General features: G+C 40.5%; 1 protein-coding gene across 1 annotated transcript; it reads left to right on the forward strand.

The window, feature by feature from the left end:
- Positions 1–1,260: 1,260 nt before the first annotated feature.
- Positions 1,261–14,656, forward strand: cxcl12b (chemokine (C-X-C motif) ligand 12b (stromal cell-derived factor 1)). The gene is made up of 4 exons (XM_071504921.1): positions 1,261–1,427; positions 3,712–3,829; positions 8,847–8,930; positions 11,610–14,656. The coding sequence occupies exons 1-4, from the start codon at positions 1,361–1,363 to the stop codon at positions 11,647–11,649; spliced, it is 309 nt and encodes a 102-aa protein (XP_071361022.1). The 5' UTR covers positions 1,261–1,360; the 3' UTR covers positions 11,650–14,656.
- The last annotated feature ends 6,287 nt before the right edge of the window (positions 14,657–20,943 follow it).

The raw sequence follows: 20,943 nt of genomic DNA on the forward strand, positions 1-20,943 counted from the left end.
GCTTTTTTTCCTACTCTGCTTTCAGTTTCTGCAAGAAAGTTAGTATTACACAAATAACAATATGTTGTAGGTTTCATTTGTTGATAGAAGAAAAAAAATCCAGTTGATAATTTTAGACCATACTAATGATGCAAAAATGTGACATCATCTTTTAGTTTTTGTTTCCTTTCAGCAAAATCTCCTTCTACAGGACACTTAGTGTTATGCAAAGTTCCTTCTTCCCCCTCCTCCTCTCCACCTTCCTTTTGTATTTGATTGGAAATGTGTCTTTTGAAGCTGTGACAAAATAGAATATCATTTAGTTCTTTGACTTTGCAAACATGGCAGCCTCATCACTGAAGGTTCACTTCCACTTCCAGCTTCTTTTTAATCATCTTTCACCAACAGAAAAGACCTGCAGGGTCACAGACGTCTGTCACAATTACATTAGGATCTGCCATTATTCCCATTTTTATTCAACTCAGCGTTTCCTTTCTCCTATTAATAGGACAATTGTGGAGCCTAAACTGTCCTTTAATGGTTTCATAAAAGAGCGGACAATAAAACTCCAGAGGAGTCTGATGAAGACATGAAACAGACGTTATGGATGGGAGCCGAGACAGATGACGGGGAGTCAGCAAGGGGGAAAAGGGACAGAGAGACATGGCCAAAGAGGCACAGAGAAGGGGGGGGGGGGGGGGGGGGGGGGTCTGTGTCCCAGTAAACAATAACACAACACTCATCTGACATATACAACAATATTAGTGCAACAGCAGGGAGCTCTGGCTCTGAAAATACTCAGAGTGACTGGTGGGACTCGGTGGAAGTTGTGTGTGTGTGTGTGTGTGTGTGTGTGTGTGGCAGATGGCAGGAAGAGACAGAATGCAAGAATGCACAGAAAAATTATGAAGGGGTGTCAAAAATAAAGCAATGAAAGAGAGAAAAACTCAAGGAGAAGTGAGGAAAAGAGAACAACTGAAAAATTGAGAGAAATCAGAAAAGAAAAAAGAGCGAGAGAGTGAGAGAGAGAGAGAGAGAGAGAAAGAAAGAATCCCCTTCAGACCTTCTCCTTGATTCCCAGCCAACACATTTACAGTCGAGGAAGTCTCTACTGACTCGCCGCTACTCCCTCCTTCCCCTCCCCTCCCCTCCTCTCACCTCCTCTCCTCTCATGCTGGGACCCCCCTCCCTCCTGAGAAAGTGGGACTCCCACCCTCCCTCCCTCCCTCCCTTTCCCTCTCTCTCTCTCTCTCTCTCTCCCATCTGAAGATTTAACACAGCGCAGAGCGGAGCTGGCAGTCACAGTTGTGCCCTGGATTGTAGCAGAGGGAAAGAGAGAGAGAGAGAGAGCAGCCCTCCTGCAGCCCGTTCGCCCACCACCATGGATGTCAAACTGCTGGCACTGATGGCTCTGCTGGCCGTGGCCACACATGCACCAACCTCCAATGGTGAGTCCAGGAGAGGGTCGATAGACTGATCATAGATTTTTTTCTTGGGGAAATTTTGCTACGAGATGTTTTACTGTTAAAGATGGGGAAAGAATTTTGCTGCTTGGACGATGTGGATGCTTGGACTTCTTTTATATTAATATTGGCTATGTAGGCTCTGCGTGATCGACTGTCTGTATCAGAATATCAGCTGAATGTCTCAAATCTAAATGAGGATTATATTTGGCTTCATGTTTTCATTTCTTTTTAATAATCAAGGCTTATCTTTTGGCATTGCTGTTAGCCCTTTATCCGGTTTTATTCCTCCACTTTTTGATAGTTTGATGGTTTATGACTTTCACTTATGGCAGACTAAAAAGAAATGGCTGTAGTGCTGTTGCTCTTCTGGCTGTTATGGTAAATTCCTACACTTTTGATTTGTTTCTATTTTGGTTCATCTCATGTTTTGTTAGACTTGGACAAATAGGGAGCAGAGAGACGACTTATGTTAGATAGTGATTCATCTGTGTTAAATTATTGGATCAGTTGAAAATATTTCTGCAGTTATATCGATATCAAATAATAGTTGAAGCTATGTTTTAAGGAACAGTGACAAAAATGAACAGAATCTGACTTATCAAGTGTGAATTTTTTCTGGTTTTCTGAAATCTCTCACTTTGGGGTTTTTGGACTGTTGGTGTTGAGGAAACAAGCAACTTGAAGATGTTAACTTGGAAATAAACAATTAAATGAGAAAATAATGGTTACAGCCCTGGTTTACTGATACAGAAGGTCATCTACATCACTACTGGAGCTTTTTATAACAGTTTAGTAACTGTAATGTTTTTGATCAGCAATAAAAGAAGGTGAAATTTTTCCACAAATCACTATATTTATTATTTTGAGCTAAAATCCTTCATGTATCAGAGATGCAGTGCAGTTTTGACCTCACATTAATCTCCCTCATGTTAACCTTGGTAGGGGACAAGTGAGTCCTGAATGATGCTAAACTTGTTGTTTCGGCCCCAGCAAGACCTCTGGTAGCACATTAAAGACTTAGGTCTAAATGTGTGTATTTGTCTTTTCTCTTTGCTTTCTTTTCATTAGTTTCTAATTAGGGATAAACAATGCGGTGGTGATAGCAGTGGATGCTCGCTTCTGGCCCTGGTGCTGCGTGCTGCATAATGATCCCGTAGTTAGCATGAGAAAAGAGCCTGAATGGGTGTGAATCATTAGGCTGATATTACTGAGGATTTAGCCATTTGTGGCAGGACATTTGGTGTTGCATTATTAACATGCATATCAATTGGAATATGCTGAACCCCAGAACAAAGGCCTGTTAGTTACACTGGATTTCGTTGATTTGTGTGTTTCTCTGGACAGGAAATACAAAGAACGAGTTGTTGGAATTTTTTAAATACCTGCAAAATCAGCATCTGCTCTGTGACCTTTTATCATTTCTTGACGCTCACTGCAGCTTTGATATAGTTTTTTTTTTCATTCACACCCAGTCTATTAGGATTCAAGGCAAAGCCATGGGACTGATTTCTTAATTCATTTAAAGTTTTATTGCAGGGTGTTGCCTTTCACTGACATTTTTCACAAGTGCCTTCACTATTTCCCTGGAAACTCTGCTGTATTTTAAGAAGGCAAATAAGCACAAAACTGCAATTGGTTTGTAATTGCCTGTATTTAGGGTTATTCGTGTGCATCTGTGGCCCTTTGGGCCCCCCACAAGCCTCCATGGAGCCACGGGGGTGATTTGTAATCATTTTAAGAATGTTCTCGAGGTGATTTCCACAGAGGCTGCTGATGCCGTCTGAGCCGCAGAGTGCTCCTTCATAAAAGAGACGAATATTGGAAATTGAATGTTGAGGGCCCTTCTCCTTTAGAGTGGCAGGGCTGAATGCTCTGGAAGTGAAAAGCTAAAATTCTGTGTGTGTGTGTGTGTGTGTGTGTGTGTGTGTTGACAGAAAGGGCTAATCTCTTTTTAATGAACATGTTGTCCAGAGCTATAGCAGGTAAACTCATACGTTCCCAGGCTTTTAAGACTTGTTACAGTAGATTAAACATGTTTTAATTCGTCCTCTGAGGGCAGTGATGCATTTAATTGCAACTGTGATGGAGTCAAAGCTACAGTCTTTGAATTAATTAATGTTGATATAAAAAAATTTTAATTGTTTAAACTGGCCTGCATGATACTTTAGTTCAAATACAGTCAGTGCTTGTGTCTACTTCTTGTTCCCTTGTTAAGTTTCTTTTCTAACATTGCTGCTCATTTGTCCTCTTCCTCGTGTGTTTGCAGCAAAGCCCATCAGTCTGGTTGAGCGGTGTTGGTGTCGTTCCACCCTCAACACGGTTCCTCAGCGCTCCATCAAAGAGCTCAAGTTCCTCCACACGCCAAACTGCCCCTTCCAAGTCATGTAAGTAAATAATTATGAAATTACTGCAGTGATGATGATTGTTTCAATTATTCTGTCGCTCACGTGGCCAGTTAAAGTTCATTCTATTACATGTTGGTGTACTGAGGTGGCTTCTAATGACTGTTGATCAAAGACAAGTCAAGCTTCCAGTATCCTGCAGCCTTTGGACATATTTCATACCATGGCCCCTTTCCACAAGCAGAACTTTAAAACACGTGGTCCAACTCACTGACAAATAATCTTAACTGACGTTTAAGTTTTTACTGGAGACTCACATGGCTGGGTGGCCAGTGACGGGACAATCTGTGGATGATTCTTGTTGGATCCTCATACAGGACTCACAGGGATGTTGAAATGATGTGCTGTGTATTGCCTGTCCATCAGGTGCTGCATTAATGCAAAGATTTTATTTATTGCAATAGTGCGGGTGGAATCTAGCTGATCTCAACATACATGATATATTCGCTATGAGTGAGTATCTTTATAGTGATACATATTCACATGTTTGCTACAGAAATCCTTAAGCCATGGAAATATTATTATCAAATTATTTCTGCCTATTTGAAAATAACATGCAACAAGAATCCAAATTTTTATTTAGTGAATTCTTCAAAAATCATATTTTTAAAAAAATCATGCAGCCAAACATATGCACTCATACACTGTACAATAAAAAACTGAAGGACTGCAATTATCATAATCAGCAGCTTCAGTTCAAAATGTGCTGAAATTACTGCGCAATTAAAAGTGCTCATCTGTCAGTAAAACATCACAGAATTAAACTAGCAGAAGAAAATAGCAGTTATCCAAATATGTAGATGCTGTATTTTATTTCATTTTGCTTGTGCCCCAAAATAAGGACATATTTTCATTATCGACTAATTACCCCATCTTCAAGCTGATGGTGCTTTTTACAGCCTCCGGCACTCAGTTTCACCACCCCTTATTCCCCTTAAGCTATTGTACAGTTTGCACAGTTTTTGAGGACAATGTTACCTAACACCTAATCATTCTGACCATATGTTATAGGCCAAGTGTTTCATTATCCTTATATATTTATTCTTTCAGTCTTTTTCTCATTTAACTTAACTTTAATTTCTTACTTTTACTGTTACTTGACGGATTAGATAAGATAAAAAAGCTAGTAAAACATTTGTTGTTTAAATACAGCATAGATTAGAGATGGACGTGTGAAGTATGGTGTTAATATCCTTCCATTATTTCCTGAATGAGAGGCCTGACTTTAAAACAACATGATCCACTCAGAAAGAGGAAAGCGGTGACGGCCAGAACTCAAGGGGGCCATTTATGTTTTGCAAAGGAAGCAATAATTAAAGGTCAAAGTGATTACCTTTGTATTTCTGCTGACCCCCTGTGTCCCTCATTCACTTTTTTTTATTTTTTTATTTCCCTTCTCAAACTGCCCAGTAACATTGAGTATAATGTCAGTGGTCTGGAACACATTAACTAAACAGCTTCATTCATTTGTTCGCTTTAGAAAATGGGATGGCAGAAGCCTCACAGTCAAAAGGTTAAAGTCCGTGGGGATTCTGCCAAAAATGGGAAAGGGGGGGAGTGGGTTTGACTGCTAGAAGGGGTGACTGAATGGCGAAAGGTCAGAGAGGACACGCAGTGCTCTGGCCAGGCCACAAACTCTCTCTAACTTCCCTCCAGAAAACCGCCCAAGGAGTCAAGAAGTCAGAGCATTGCTCCTGTATCTCTATTCAGACAGATGAAAGAAAGCCAGTAACACTATAGCCTCCCCCCCCCCCCCAAATCTCCTTTGTCCCTGTGCCCCACCGTGCGCCCTCATCCTACCCCCCACCTACCCAACCTATCCCAGCATGCTGTTGGTATTAACTTGCTGTGAAGTAATTACTACCTGCTGCTTGTGGAACTCCAGCCCTCAAATTTCAGCCAAGTCAATTAGGGTTTAGGCTCTCAGCTGGTCATCCAGACAAGCAGACAGATAAACAGGATGAAGGGAGACACATCAAAACAGAAGAGGGCTCCCGAGCGGATGAGCTGGCCATCCCTAATGAAATAAAAGAGGAGGGGAAGAAGGGGACATCCCTGGAGGAAAAGCAAACACGGATCCAGTTACTGAGCTGTTTGGCCTCCTGACTCACGTGTTAGTTTGAGGGCTTTGGGGCTGATGCTTGGATTGATGCTCCTGAAACGCTCTTTTAAGTTTAGGGGCCATTTGCTCATTTGCTCGTGTGTGTGTGCATCTAAATGGGGTGAGAAATAGGGGAGGTGGTGCATTAAAGGGGTAGCAGGGGTGGCGGAGAAGGTGGTGGTGGTGGAGGGGGTACAAATTGAATCAGGCAGCAGTTCGAGGCGGAGAGGAATGTGTTTAATTTGCAGAGTCGTGTGATGGAGTGATGGAAGGAGGAGAAAGGGGAGCAGTGAGGCGCTACACCTCCGAGTTGTTAACTCTCATACACGACCTTTTGCCACCGAGGTGTGAGACCCACATGCTTGGAAGGGGCGAGACACGACTGCCCGACCCCCCACCACCACCACCACCCAACCTCCTGTTCAGCACAGCGGAGCAGTGTCTGATAACAGAACAAATCCTCTCCTAAATATTTGGCTCAGCTTTCCATCAACAGGCCAGGCATCACTCGCAGGAACACACGCTCTCTGTGACCACGGAGCTGTAAATCATAACGAGGGATCATTATCGAGGACGTCCCCGCACTTTATTTTTTCATTTACTAAACCATTCTGTCAGATTCACTGAGATTAAAAATCTCTTTAAAAGAGGCACAAATAGCAATCAGTTAGACAGAAATGCAACCATAACATTATCAATAAGATTTCAGTCATAAAGATGTCATGTCATCCTAGCATAACCTTAATACCACCTTAAAACTGAGAGCAACAGTGACTGAGAACTTAAAGGGGCCTCTTGGACGTTTTACTGGAATTCAGATGTACTGTCGTCCACTCTCATAAAATGCTTCTCTTACATTTGCCCGAACTGTTTTTTTGATAACCAGTGCTTTAGCTGTCTTATAGTGTCCAAAAATAAATGTGGCTGCGAAAATGACTGACAGTGCACCTTTTGACGTGTGACATGAGGCATATCCCCTCTTTAAGGCCAACATCGCTGATAAATTCAGAAATCTTTTGCCAGATACAAAGTCTGCATCAAACTACGTGTTAAGATTTTCTGTGCGGCGCGCAGAGACAGTTTTACAAGACCTACAGTGCAGTGTGATGTGCGATGGGAGCCTCCCTCCCAGCTGTCCCTGAGTGGAAACAGAGAGCTGCCATTTTTCACCGCCAACCGCAGGGTGACAGCCCGTTATGTGCAGTTAATCCTCCGCTTTTCAGCTTGGATGTGTTGTAGGATGTGCTGAGGTTTTTAGAGCTTAGCTGAGGCGTTGCTGAGCTAGGCCTTCATAAACCATATCAGATATTATCCTGATGTATTGCGCTCATTTCAACATCAAGGTCCTTTGATTTGATCAAAATGGCGGGTATTTTTATTTCATCTTATCATACGCACTAACAGAGGGATCTGTGTTCCTTTTTTGGTTAAAAAATAATGCAGGTTAGCACCAGTTACTCTTGACATTAAGGTGACAGCTTGTTAGATGTAGTAATCCTCTGTTTCTACCTGGGATGTGTCGGACGATGTTTTTGAGTTTTCAGAGATTAAGTTGAGCTTTTGTTGAAGTGGGCTTTCACAAAAATCAACAAATAGATGACATTATTGTGATTTATTAGCCTCAGGTCAAGTTAAAGACATATAGGTACATTGTGCTTAACCTATACAGCATCTTTAGAGCATTATCTCTTCAACTTTACTATTATTACCCACCCAAAGGTATATTAAGCTCTTTATAGTGCTTAGGGGAATTATAAAGGTTGCCTGGCGCCTTTAAGTTTAAAGGACCATACCAGTGGTTTGTATGTTTAGGTTTAATAAGTGCAAATTACTTACATTGCACATTTCTGCCAACATTTACTAAATTATAGGCTACAATGAGCTTTTTTGTTAATTTTCCCACATTGCAAGAAGCCATTCTTTTCCACAGTTTTCAGCACTTTATGCATCAGCGAGTTGAAACTTGCTTGAGCAAGACGATCCATCACAGCGAGGAATTTATCACTTTTATTTCAAATCACACTTCATGTTTGTTTGTTTGTTGCTTGCAGGTTTTGAGCAGGGATGGCTCTGAAAATTATATTGCTGCGTTCAAGTTCACTCCAATATCTGACACTGCTGCAACAATTTAAACACAGAAAACAATCTTCACAATGCACATCTCACATATGTTTTTTTTTATTGTTTGCTAGATGACTACTGCAACTTTGCCGATATCCTACAGTTTAAACTGCCAAAGGTTCCATTAACAAAGTTCCCAATTGGCCATTATGTAGCTTTAAAAAGATTATAGGTGATAGATTTCTGTTGTGATGAATTACCTCTCCTGAGCAAGTTCCAAGTTTTTACAAGTTGATTTATTGGGTACTGACATGAATCGAAACTGCTGGCTCCCTAAAATGTGGGAAATCAACTTAGTGTACTCAGGAAGGAAGTCTTTGGTGTGATCCTGAGAAGGTCATTCATCTCATCGACAGCCAGTCATCGCTTCCCTGTTGAATTGTCTGCAGGAAAAATCAGCAAAACACCTAAAATGGAAACAGAGTTAGGAACTTACAGCAGCTTCTTTAAGGATCAGTGTTACTTAAAATGTCAGTTACATTTCCTTCAGGTTACTGAGAGGTCCTGATACAGTTTGGTTAACCACAACCTTCAATCTCTGTACTATACACAACTAAAGGAAGCCCAGAGGTGACAATATTCTCCAGTACAGGACATGTGCATAAAGCTGATTTATTACATTTGAGTTTAGTTTAGACTCAAAGACTTTGCTTCCTCTTTATCTCTGCCGCCGCGCTTTCATGTGAACACCAGTGTAAGTGTAGAAATTATAGAAGCCAATGTGCACTTGCACGCAAAATACGTTGTGGAGTCTCATCCCTTTTGTTTCTCCCACAGTGCCAAGCTGAAGAGCAACCGGGAAGTTTGCATCAACCCAGAGACCAAGTGGCTGCAGCAGTACTTGAAGAACGCCATTAACAAGTAAGAGAAACCTGCTCACTCTCTCCGCTCAGACACCAGCGTGGCTGACAGACACAGAAGTGAAATACGGCCCTCTTCTGAGTTTGCAGTTTGCAAAGAAGAAATAAACCATCGTTTAGAAGTGGCCATTTCTCACTTTGCTGCTGACAATTCCTCTCTGAAATCACTGACACGGTTGATCTAAGCAGCTGAGTTATTATCTGTGACATAATTAGCATCAAGTAAGAGCAGTGATAAATCTGCCCCTGGTGTTTCTGCTTCCGTCTTTCTCATAAGCATGTGTCTGAGACTTTAGCAAAGACTGCAGAGGAACCAGTCATTCATCATTTTTACCCACTATGTTTTAGCATAACATAATGACCATTACTTATTGCTCATCAGAGACAGAGTTGTCCTGGTTGGGGAGCAGCACTGTGGTCACAGACTGTTGATAGTAAAAACTGCAGCAGCTCATTCAGTTTTTAATGAGCTATGTAGTTAAAACGTGTGCAGTTCCTCATAAAAAAATGTTCCCAACATGTCTGGTGGTGATTATCGCCGGGCTGCTTCTTAAAACACCATAAACACTTAAAGTGCACAATGTGAAAACAAACAATAAAGCGATTTCTGAGCAGTTACGACTTATTGTTTATTGTGTTAGTAAAGGATATTTTTTAAAAATGCAGTCTTATCATGGGAGTCGTTAAAGTTCATTGAAGCTGGCATGTGGCACAGCAGCAAACAGTCTGTCAGACCAACACTGTCTCCTAGAAGTGTTATTTATATACAGCTAAGCAGAAATCACATTTTGTAAGAAATCACAGGCTGCAGTATATTCAGAGGCTTTTATTGAATCAATGAATGAATGACCATACATTTATTAACAGCCGTGGAGTGGTTGTGTTGCATGGTGGGAGAATGACTGTCAGAGCCCAGAGTCCCATCCGTGGCAAAACAGCCCTAAACCAAAATGCTTTGGTTAAGCTTTGGGAAAGATCATGGTGTTGGTTAAATGTAAATAAACACATTGGGTCTGAAGCCTCTGTGAACATTTTCTCTGTTAAACCAAATCATGATCTTTCCCTAAACTTAACAAAGTGCTGTGAGAGTCTAAACATAACCAGAAAAAGGTTTAATAAGACTGTGGTCACTACAAGTGGATGTTTCACTGGAAGGTCAGATAGTTTGGTGGCAAACATTTTACTGAAACGTTCAGTATCAGTGCATTTGCAACTTGTCAAAAATTAACAACACTTCCTCATTACATGAACAGAAAGTGTAATCTGGTTGATATTACGTTATCTACTAAATGTATTTACTGTTGCAGTTTAGTTGTATACGAACCTAATTTCTCAGAGGCAGGGTTGGTCACAAAACACTGACCTTTCGTGTTCAGACCACTCTGTGTGTGTGTCACTGTATGAAGAGAGCCGGGCTTTTATTACACATCGTAACTGTCGAGAGAAAAATTTCCTGTGCGTCAGCCGAGGAGCAGCCCTGTTTTTAAGCTTTTCCACCCACCGTTTTGAGCTTATTCCTGAAGGTTTTACAGGCAGCCCAATGTAAAATGACTAAAAGTGACTTTAAAAACTCAGTTCATTCACATCAACACCATGTTTTAAAACGGCGTTGTCAGAAATAAGAGAAAATGGCAAATAAAATATTGATGTTCTAGGTGTGACCATACAAACACTCACTGTATACTTAAGAAATTAATATGAAGAATATGGTATTTGTGTCTATGTCTTCATGTAAATCACAGCTGATATTATTTTTCATTTTAATCCTATTCTATGTTTGAAAATATTTCTTGTGAGCATGGCTGCTCTTTGTCAGCATCACCCTCTTTCATGTTCAGTTACAGTTACACATAGATTACATTTATATGCTGTGGTGCTCACCTATCAAAACTGTTTGCAACACCTGAGGCCCTTACATGCTCACATGTACACGAGTGCACTGCTGAGCACAACATACACGGCCACATTGTTTTCCAATGACTTTCTCAGAGGAATCATCATTGCTGCCTGGACTATGTTCCCCAGCAGTGTTTTGTCTAATGTAGGAAGCACTATATTTATGAACTGCATGTAAGTCAAAGGTATTCAGATCCTAAAAGCACCATAACAACACTGTAAAAATACTCCACTACGAGTAAAAGTTCTCAATTCAAGACAAAATACAGAAGTATTATCAGCAAAATGGATCTTAAAGTATCAAAAGTAGAAGTGCTCATCCTTCAGAGGAACAGTCTTTCTGACTGATACAGAACTATATGTGGCACTAATAGATTGTTAATCCTGATGCATCAATGCATGAGCATGGAGCTAGTTTACTTTACACGGTATAGTTAGGTATAGTCTAATGGTTCCCAGGGTCATTAGATAAATGTGAGGGGTTGTAAACTGATTAATTAGTCTTTGCTCTCTTTTTTTATAAAATTGTATAATTTATTGTATCATTTGATATTATTGGACCACAAATAGTTGTGTAAAGTTAGAGGGAAATCTGTCCTGATGAACAGCTAAAAATCTGATAAGAGGTCTCAAGTAGACACAGATTTAGCTCAGGGGTCACAAGCCAAAAAGTTTCAGGTCATCCATTTATCAGCAGCATATTCAGAGAATCTATTGGTGCTAATTTCAGAAATGTAGTTGTTTTCAGTCTCATGAATATGTATCCTCCTGAATCTCTCTCCAGGGTGAAGAAATCCAGAAGACGCAGTAACAAGAAGAACTAAATGACAAGGGAAGACATGCACGCCGTCAGGCCTGTGTCGAACCTGTATACCTCCCAGTCACTGCTATGGATGCATGTAAACACGCTGTATGTACCTGTCCACCTCTCTGGACCGCTCACAGAACCAGCACTTCACCGCCAATCAGTCCCGCCCCCAGCACCACCACTGAACCCTCTGGACGCTCAAGCAGGCACCTCCGCCCCTCTATGTTAGCACCAAAATGCAGTTACACCTTGAAATGATGGGATGCATGTTGATGTCAGATATATGAGAGTGTGTGTGTGTGTGTGTGTGTGTGTGTGTGTGTGTGTGTGTGTGTGTGTGTGTGTGTGTGTTTGAATGTGTGTCACATGAACTAACTCTGACTATGTGTCTGTACATAGTATTTCTTTTTTACTTCAAACAGCTATAAGGGAACTAATTGACCTATCTGTCTCACACACAAGGTTTTGTGGGTAATGCTACCTTCATGGTCCTGTCTAAATGGCCCACATTTGTTTTGGCAAACTGAAGAAGTGTATCAGGAATTCACCCCAGTGAAAATGATCGATTACCTCATCTCTGACATTCTTTGAAAAAAAGTAAATCCCACTTACTTTTATTTTTAATCTTATATTCATTTTTAAAAAGTGAATATAAGATCAAGGTGAACTTGGCATTACTACAAGACTGAGGGGTCATGGGACAGACATGGAGGCTGGCCAGTGGGGTTAACCCTCCACGGGGAGGGGGACCAATCAGGGCAGGCCATGCTACCACAGGTCTTGCATTGTCTTTGAGCTTGCTGCAGGAACAAAACAGAGAAACTGTTTAAGTAACAAGCACTGATCTTATGGTGCTATACATTCATTATAAAGCGTCAGAGCCTTAGACATAATTGTATTTCACTGTTTATTTTATGCAAGATTGAAGACGGGATGCTGTGACCTTTATGTCTTATATGAAACACAGTTATGTTTTTACCAGTCACAAAATACTTAAAGCGCTGTTGTTGGAGACTGAAGAAAGTGAAAAGGAAAGATGATGCTGTGCGAAGGTCATACTGTACTGATACAGACGATAAAGAAGTGGAATAAAACACTTATCAATGCAGCTTTTTCATTGATTGAACATCAGAAAAGACCAAATATTTATTCAGTAAAGAAAAAAAAAATCATGAAGAAACCTATGAAACTCAAATAGCATGACTTTATTTTTAGAAAAAAGAAGAGCGTTATCATTCTGTGCATTTCTTTATACCTTATCAAAGGGACTGGGTAAATGTAAGTCATCATGACAACAGAGCAAGTGAACGGCAGTATTTTCAAACCAACACCTGTCCTTGGTAGGAATGACAAGCTAATAAATTGTCACATAAAACATAAAGCTGACTGATAAATGTCACAAAGGGAATGTTCACGGTGGCAAAAAGAAAGTTTCCGATCATCCTTTTTTATATATATTTGAGCCACTTTATTATCAGATGTCTCTTTTATATGTAATGGTTTTATTTTTATATTGTGTGTATAATTTTACTAAATGTTTTTAATGCAATGTACAGTAGGCAGTAGCTACTAAATGAAGGCTATTCCATAATGATGCAAAAAAACAGTATTAGATGTCATTTTTAAGGTTTCATGCAATGTTTCACATATGTGTGAATGTTTGTTTGCAAATGTAATACACAGTATGCAACACATTCCTTCTCCAAAGGAATAAAACATTATCTATTAACATTTTTTTTTCTTTTTTTTTTTACAATGTAGATACAAAAATCAGCCAAACTAGATAAATATTGTCCTAGTTTGTTGTTCTCCAAGAGATAAAATGGGTGAACTGGATAAAATCTGTTAAGTCCAACACACAGTGATGGAAAACAAAGACCACTGTCATTGTGTTACACGATTCAGGAACATACTCAGCTCAGCCCACCAGTCGTCCCCATCAAACACTTGACGTATTGACTTATGATGTGTCAATTGAGCCACCGAGCCAAAACAGAACAAAACCTTTGAGTTGAGAGCCAAGCGACCAACATGTGCTTTCAATCTGGACACTCCCAGCATCCCTCAGGCCTTCATTCAGTTTCACTCAACAACTGCCATGCCGCAAAATTAGAGCCTGTTTTTCTCCCCCTAAAACTGTAATGGAAGGCCTGGTGGTTGTAGTAATTGTTACGGTCTTTGTTTTGTTTTGGTTTATTGCATGTGGTCTTTTTGCTGACTGACTGGATACAGGTGATAATCTTATCAATTTGCATCTCATAGTGCAATAATCCTGTAAGTGTAATTTATTTCCCATTAATGTAATAGAAGTTAATGGACATTCATTTTATATTATTACACTAACTTGTTTAGAAAGAAGATTGTGTAGTTACCTTTGTAAAGTTCAACTTTTTTAATATATAATGTGATAATAACAGCAAAAAGTTACGACATTAAAAAGTGGTAAACTCTATTAGATTAATGGGAAACGAGTTTACCACACTGTTAGCAGCTTTTGTTTCCTTAATGATTTATGTGAATGAGACACATTTGTAACAACAAGTAATTAGCTGTAGTAGACTTAAAGTGCATTTCTGTAGTACTGTGGTCCCATTTATCCCTCACGCTGTTGGTGCCACTCTCAACAATCTGTAGACAACATTTAGTATGATTAATCTGCATCATCTTAACTTTGTTATCATGCACATTTGCCACCAGAGCTTTTACAATAACAGTGTATATTTCAGACTAAATGTGCACAACAGTTTTACATGTCAAAACACATTCAGGTTCACATTTACTTGACACGTGTTGCATTAGTGTCAAGTGAAAAGTATCAAAGTGGGTGCATGTGTTCTGCTTTGGACCCCAAGACAATGTGAAATAACTTTATTTCTTTTGAGGCAGCTTCTGAAACATATTCTTCATATACGGGAAATGTATAAGAGTATTACCCTGTGTATTTTCACTGTTTGTAAACCAAGAGGCAGTATTTTAGCTATGATACTCAAGCCCTTTTTCAATAAAGTCATATGACATTAAAATCTTTTTGTCTTTATTTTTAAAGAATAGATCTTTTTTTCTATATAGAGTGTATTTATTTAAAGCAACAGTAAGTGATTTTTCCTTAAAAATCTAATTTACAGAAACACAACCTGGATAGACCCTTGACTTATCTCAGTGTTAAAGCTAACGCAGTTGCAAACAAATGCCGATTTGCAGACAGGGAGTAACATGAGCATCCCATTTGAGACAGGTTTCGTCCCCGTAAAAAATGATCCCACATGTCTCTGTGTCTAGTTGTGTTTCATTGTTAGGCGGTTTCTAGTGGCCGTAGTAATTATGAAAGACCACATTAGCAGGAGGGTTTGGTGGATGATGGGTCAACATAACACGGGACAGGAGAACACCGATATTGTTTCTTTCAACCATGACTGTTCCACCACCTTGACTGTGTTTATTATTTTGGTATCCATGACAACCAAAGTCCTCTAACCTTAACCTTAAGTATCCTATTATTCAAACCCAAACCATGATCTTTTCCTAAATCTAATCAAGTTGTTTTTGTGCCTAAACCTAACCAAATCATGACCATCCCATAATCTTAACTACCAGTGTATCACTGTAACCATGACAACACAGGTCCAGTACACTTGTTGCCATAGGGACGCTGTTTCAGGAGACGGGAGAATCTGTATAGAGATTCTGCCCACATGACCAGGCCCAGTGTTCACTCCTGAAAAATATCTTGGTCTTCAGGTTGTGAGACATTAGTTCAAAAAGTGAACTGTCAGTGGTTTTGAATGGGGTCAGTGAACCAAGACGCTCAAACACACAGTCTATGTAAAGACCCCTCCTGATGACATTACTCTTGTATAGTAGTATATATCAGAATCAGAATCAGAATCAGAATCAGTTTTATTGCCAAGTATGTTTTCACATACAAGGAATTTTTTCTGGTGATTGGTGCAATTGATCAGCAACAGTGGGGCTCTCTAGCCTTGTTGATGAGGCTAATAGCAGATGGGAAGAAGCTATTTTTGTGGCGAGAGGTTTTGGTCCTGAAGGACCGCAGCCTCCTGCCAGAGGGGAGTGTCACAAAGAGTTTGTGTCCAGGGTGGGAGGAGTCAGCTACAATCTTCCCTGCACGCCTCAGAGTCCTTGAGGTGTACAGGTCCTGGAGGGACGGAAGATTGCAGCCAATCACCTTCTCAGCAGAGTGGATGATACGCTGCAGTCTGTTATTGTCCCTCTCCGTGGCAGCAGCGTACCAGATGGTGATGGAGGAGGTGAGGATGGACTCGATGATGGAGGTGTAGAAGTTCACCATCATAGTCCTTGGCAGGTTGAACTTCTTCAATTGCCTCAGGAAATACATCCTCTGCTGAGCTTTTCTGATGAGGGAGCTGATGTTTAGCTCCCATTTGAGATCCTGTGTGATGGTGGTTCCCAAGAAGCGAAAATGCTCCACGGTAGCCACGGGGGAGTCACACAGGGTGATGGGGGTGGGTGGGGCTGGGCTCTTCCTGAAGTCCACTATCATTTCCACTGTCTTCAGAGCGTTTAGCTCTAGGTTGTTCTGCCTGCACCAGGTCACCAGACGCTCAGTCTCCCACCTGTAGGCAGACTCATCGCCATCAGAGATGAGTCCAATGAGAGTGGTGTCGTCTGCAAACTTCAGGAGCTTGACAGACTGATGGCTGGAGGTGCAGGTGTTGGTGTACAGGGAGAAGAGCAGAGGAGAAAGAACGCAGCCTTGCGGGGATCCAGTGCTGATGGTCTGGGAGTCAGACACGTGCTTTCCTAGCTTCACGTGCTGCCTCCTGTCAGACAGGAAGTCGGTGATCCACCTGCAGGTGGAGTCAGGCACGCTCAGCTGGGAGAGCTTGTCCTGCAGCAGAGCCGGGATGATGGTGTTGAAGGCAGAGCTGAAGTCCACAAACAGGATCCTGGCATAGGTCCCTGAGGAGTCCAGGTGCTGGAGGATGAAGTGGAGAGCCATGTTGACGGCGTCGTCTACAGACCTGTTGGCTCTGTAGGCGAACTGCAGGGGGTCCAGGAGTGGGTCAGTGATGGATTTGAGGTGGGACAGGACAAGACGCTCAAATGATTTCATGACCACAGAGGTCAGGGCAATGGGTCTATAGTCATTTAGTACTTAGTATTTAGTAGTTTTTATACTACTAATTTACAACAACAGATGCATTTCAAAAGAAGAAGTATTTATTAACATATATGACAATATATGACATTTGTTTTCTGGGCAATATCAGCTGTTGCAGTATGTGCTTATAGCGACTCAAGCAGGATTCATCATGTTTATATTTGGGCCCTCAAAGCACAAACAGAGAAAGATTGTGGTGTTGGTCAAATATTAAAAAAGCCACTTGAAGCAGATGCTTGAAAATTAGATAATGATCTTAAAAGTGGAAACAGATGCACAACTGTAAGGTCAAATGGTGCTTTCAACACCATGAGTGATGAGGGATCATTTGGTTTTAAAGTAATATCTTAACTATCACTTGAACCAGCTTTGGAGTGGGAAATGCTAAGCAGTGTTTGGGCAGGTTGAGAAACTTCTCTCTTTCAAGAACTGTCACGAGGAGTTACTTACTTACTTTGATGGTAATAAACAGTGGCACTACACACCTCAGACAGGTGGAATAAGCTGTGCTACAGACCATGCAACCTCTATTTCCACAGAGAGAAGTAAAACACTGGAGACCAGACTTTCTGCTGCAGGTTCACCAGACTAAACCAGTTTAAACAGAAAAGCATCAGCAAGCCAAAACCTCACAGAAACAGTCTGGCATTGTGTATGAACATTCACTTTGAGGCTCAATGAATAATTCAACGGGACTATCACTTGACATTTTCCACCTTCAAACTGAAACCTATTCAGCAAATCTTTATCCAGTGAAGGCGTAAAGAGGAAAGGCACATGTAATGCCCATTAACATCCACATCTGATACTTTAGCACCTGAGATTTCAGAAGTATTCATTTGTGCTGGTTCATTACTTGACCACAGCACCAAGGAGCCCATGTAGCTTTATAAAGCTGTCAGCTCTAATAAAGTGGAACCATGTAGAGCGGATTAATTTCATGGTACAGCTCTCCCCTCTGACCTCTGTGGAGATACATACGAGGAACATGAGACATGGTTTGGACGCGGACCAAGAAGTTTAGAGGGTCAGAGTTGCATGTTTGGGCCTTTTGGGCACATTCAGAAATGATTATGGGATTTCTATACCGTGCTTACTCAGCTGAGACTCGGCCATGATGGAGGTGGCTGACATACGTGCAGAATGTTTATTAATATGTGTTTTTAACTGACACAGCGCTCTGATCCAGTTCAGCTGAGGAATTTGGAGATTTTTACAAGACAAAAAAAAAAAAAAAAGATCTAACCAAACACAAAGAGGTGACGGGTCAGTGTGTGCAATATTCTTAATAAACTAGATAAAATGTTACAAGCCACTTGTGACTAATAAAATAAGTCCAGGGGGCTAATTATAGTCTGCACTGTCCAACTGAAAACAATAAAAGCACAGACTGATGAAGAGACACATCAACAGATGAAGCAGCAGAGTAAATGTTGATAGAAATGGTGCAGGAGAAAAGGACCTCACAGGGAGACTGCAAAGTATTTGAGTGTACAACACATGACACGCTTGTTGTATTCCACAGTATAAAAGGTCATTCTGTGCATGCTTAAAGTCAATATAACATCATGCTAATGCGCAAACTGTATTAGGTCCTTGTGTTGACTACACAATGCATTATTATCCCCAGTTGTCATCAAAGTCAAACTTGTGGTTTTGAGATTTTTACACTCGTATATCAGAACACAGTCCATGATGGTGACTTTTTTTTATAAATGTGGAAGAAGTTAATAAACAGTTATCATAAGGCTGAGGAGGTTTAGAAAGAAAGTGTCATTGTGTATATAGTATATACTGTTCTGACACTGTCTGTATCTGTCTGCTGGAGATTAATTCACCTGATCAGGCTGATTTGAGGAGATGTCTCAGACAGTGAAGATTGGCTGAAAATATACACTTCCTTCGTGTTTTGACAAAACCCAGCTGGTTTTTGTCACATTATTTTATCAAAATACACTAATTCATCATTTAAGAGTCACTCATCAGCCTCCTATTTAATGTATAATATTATATTTTCTGTTTATCTTTGGAGGGGCAACATGTGTCAGGTAAACACTCATGTGTTAACTTATTGATTTCACTCCAGTGATTAGGTTTATGAGGCTGAGAAGGTCAAATGTGTCTGTTCAGTTGTGAGGGAGAATAGGTGGCTGCTTTTTTTCAGCAGTCATTTTTGTTGACTTTCCCGGTGTTCATTAATGTCTTATCTGTTTCATTAACATTTTGAAACTAAATAAGTTTTTTTTTGGTTTTTACTCCTGCCCACAAACCTGCTCCTTCAACCTCCCCTGTAAAGTTTTCCAGTGCCAAACAACAACACAGTGCTGCTCCAGAGCCATAGAGATTTATAGCAGATATAAAACATGTAATATAAAATTGAACAAGTATCTTACTGTGAAACCCAAACCACATCAGTGCAAATTAAACCAATAAATAAATGTCTATATCAATGCACATAAATACAACACAACAGATTAATAGCTCAAATAAAATTTTACACTGCTCCATGAATAAGTTCTGACCACTCCTCTTTAAATCTCTTGTTTGTGTCAACATGACATTTAATAGAAGGTTGTTCCACAGAATGGAAATAAAGGCAGGAAACAATCCAGCTATTTTCTTTTATAGATCTATATTAAAGGAATGAGTAAATCAGTAGCTGGCAGTGCTGGTGTTAAACCTTATACTCCACTGTTTGTTTTGATATTGCTGATGTAAAGACTTTTTCTACATCTGCATTTGCAGTGAAGATGATGTTCAACAAAACACCTGAAACGCAGAGATATTTTCGGTATGCTAATCTTCTCTCATCTTGAATCAAACAGTAACCACATGAAAACAACACCACCTCACTCAGCCCACAGCAGCTTTCAACTCGAATCACCTGAGACAGAGAACATGACCGGGCTGGACAACAAATTGCTCGGTTGATTTGGTCTTGGAGGTTTGTGGGTAATCCTGTGTGATTTGAGGCTCTCAATCGTACATCTTTGAACAACTTAATACCCGGCCAGGCTGAATGGAAGTTAATAGGAAACATGTTGGTTGTGAAACCACACAGAGCCGTGTGTGTGTGTGTGTGTGTGTGTGTGTGTGTGTGTGTGTGTGTGTGTGGTGACAGTGAAGGATGTCAGTGGGACAAGTTACGAATCTAAATGTAATTCCTCTAGTTTCCTGAAGAAAGTCGGAGTATGAAAAGAGAGCCGGGGGGGTGGGGGAGATGCTAACATGATGTTTCCTGTCCAGGATAGAAGAACATGGACCCACACACATGCACACACAACTCTAAAGAAAGGTTAAACACAAACACATACAGGAACATGTCACCCATCTGGATGAAGAATTTATGTTTTAGATTGAATCAGACACAAACACACACATTCAATTACACGCAAACACACATAGAGAAAGTTATGATTCTCCATAACACACAAACTATCAAGGTAAAAGTTGTGATATTAAGTCATATATGCTTCCATTATATCGACCTTTATCAACCTAGAATTATAATTTTAACACAGTTTCCAAAATTTTGAGATTAATTTTACATAAAAATGGAGAAATACAGCTGTGGGCACTGCACATAATGTCCAAATCTGATTTGGCCCTGTGCTTCAAACAGGCTGTTGTAATGACGTCTTTTACTCTAAATGGCAATTAAAATCTTGTGAAAATACACTGAAACCAACAAGTCCTCTAACCTGAACAACCACGTACCGGACCTTGGATGTCGTGATTACAATAATTAACATGCCGACTGTATCGAGAGCGGCATACCTACCTTTGTCACCATGGTTACTATAATAACAGTCATGGCTTGGTTAGGTTTTGGCAGTAAAAGAAGTTGGTTAGGTTTAGGAAAAGATAATAACAACATGATTGACTTTGTTGAACGGTCATGGATAATAGATCAACATGAACTGCTACTGCTAGATGTCACCTAACAACAAAATGTAACTGGGGGTCATAATAACCTGCTGCACAAAAGACATCTGGGCTCTTTTTTAGTGAGGACCGTCTCACTGAAACCTGTGAGGCTGCAGCAGACAGGGTGTGTATGTAGCACTTTTATAGCAAAGCATTTCCCTGCGATAAACGGATGACCTGCTGAGCCACAGCTGCCCCATCATTGACCACTCTGTGATCCATTTAACAAAACGGATGCAA

The sequence above is a fragment of the Trachinotus anak genome, unplaced genomic scaffold (genome assembly GCF_046630095.1).
Source record: "Trachinotus anak isolate AG129_WGS33_773 ecotype Australia unplaced genomic scaffold, CSIRO_AGI_Tana_v1 ptg000019l, whole genome shotgun sequence".
Taxonomy (NCBI): Eukaryota; Metazoa; Chordata; class Actinopteri; order Carangiformes; family Carangidae; genus Trachinotus; species Trachinotus anak.

Excerpts from the sequence above, each read along its gene's own strand:
- cxcl12b (XM_071504921.1), top strand. The coding sequence starts at position 1,361 with ATGGATGTCAAACTGCTGGCACTGATGGCTCTGCTGGCCGTGGCCACA. Across the intron at positions 1,428-3,711 it reads ACATGCACCAACCTCCAATG|CAAAGCCCATCAGTCTGGTT; the intron begins GTGAGTCCAGGA and ends GTGTGTTTGCAG. Across the intron at positions 8,931-11,609 it reads TTGAAGAACGCCATTAACAA|GGTGAAGAAATCCAGAAGAC; the intron begins GTAAGAGAAACC and ends ATCTCTCTCCAG.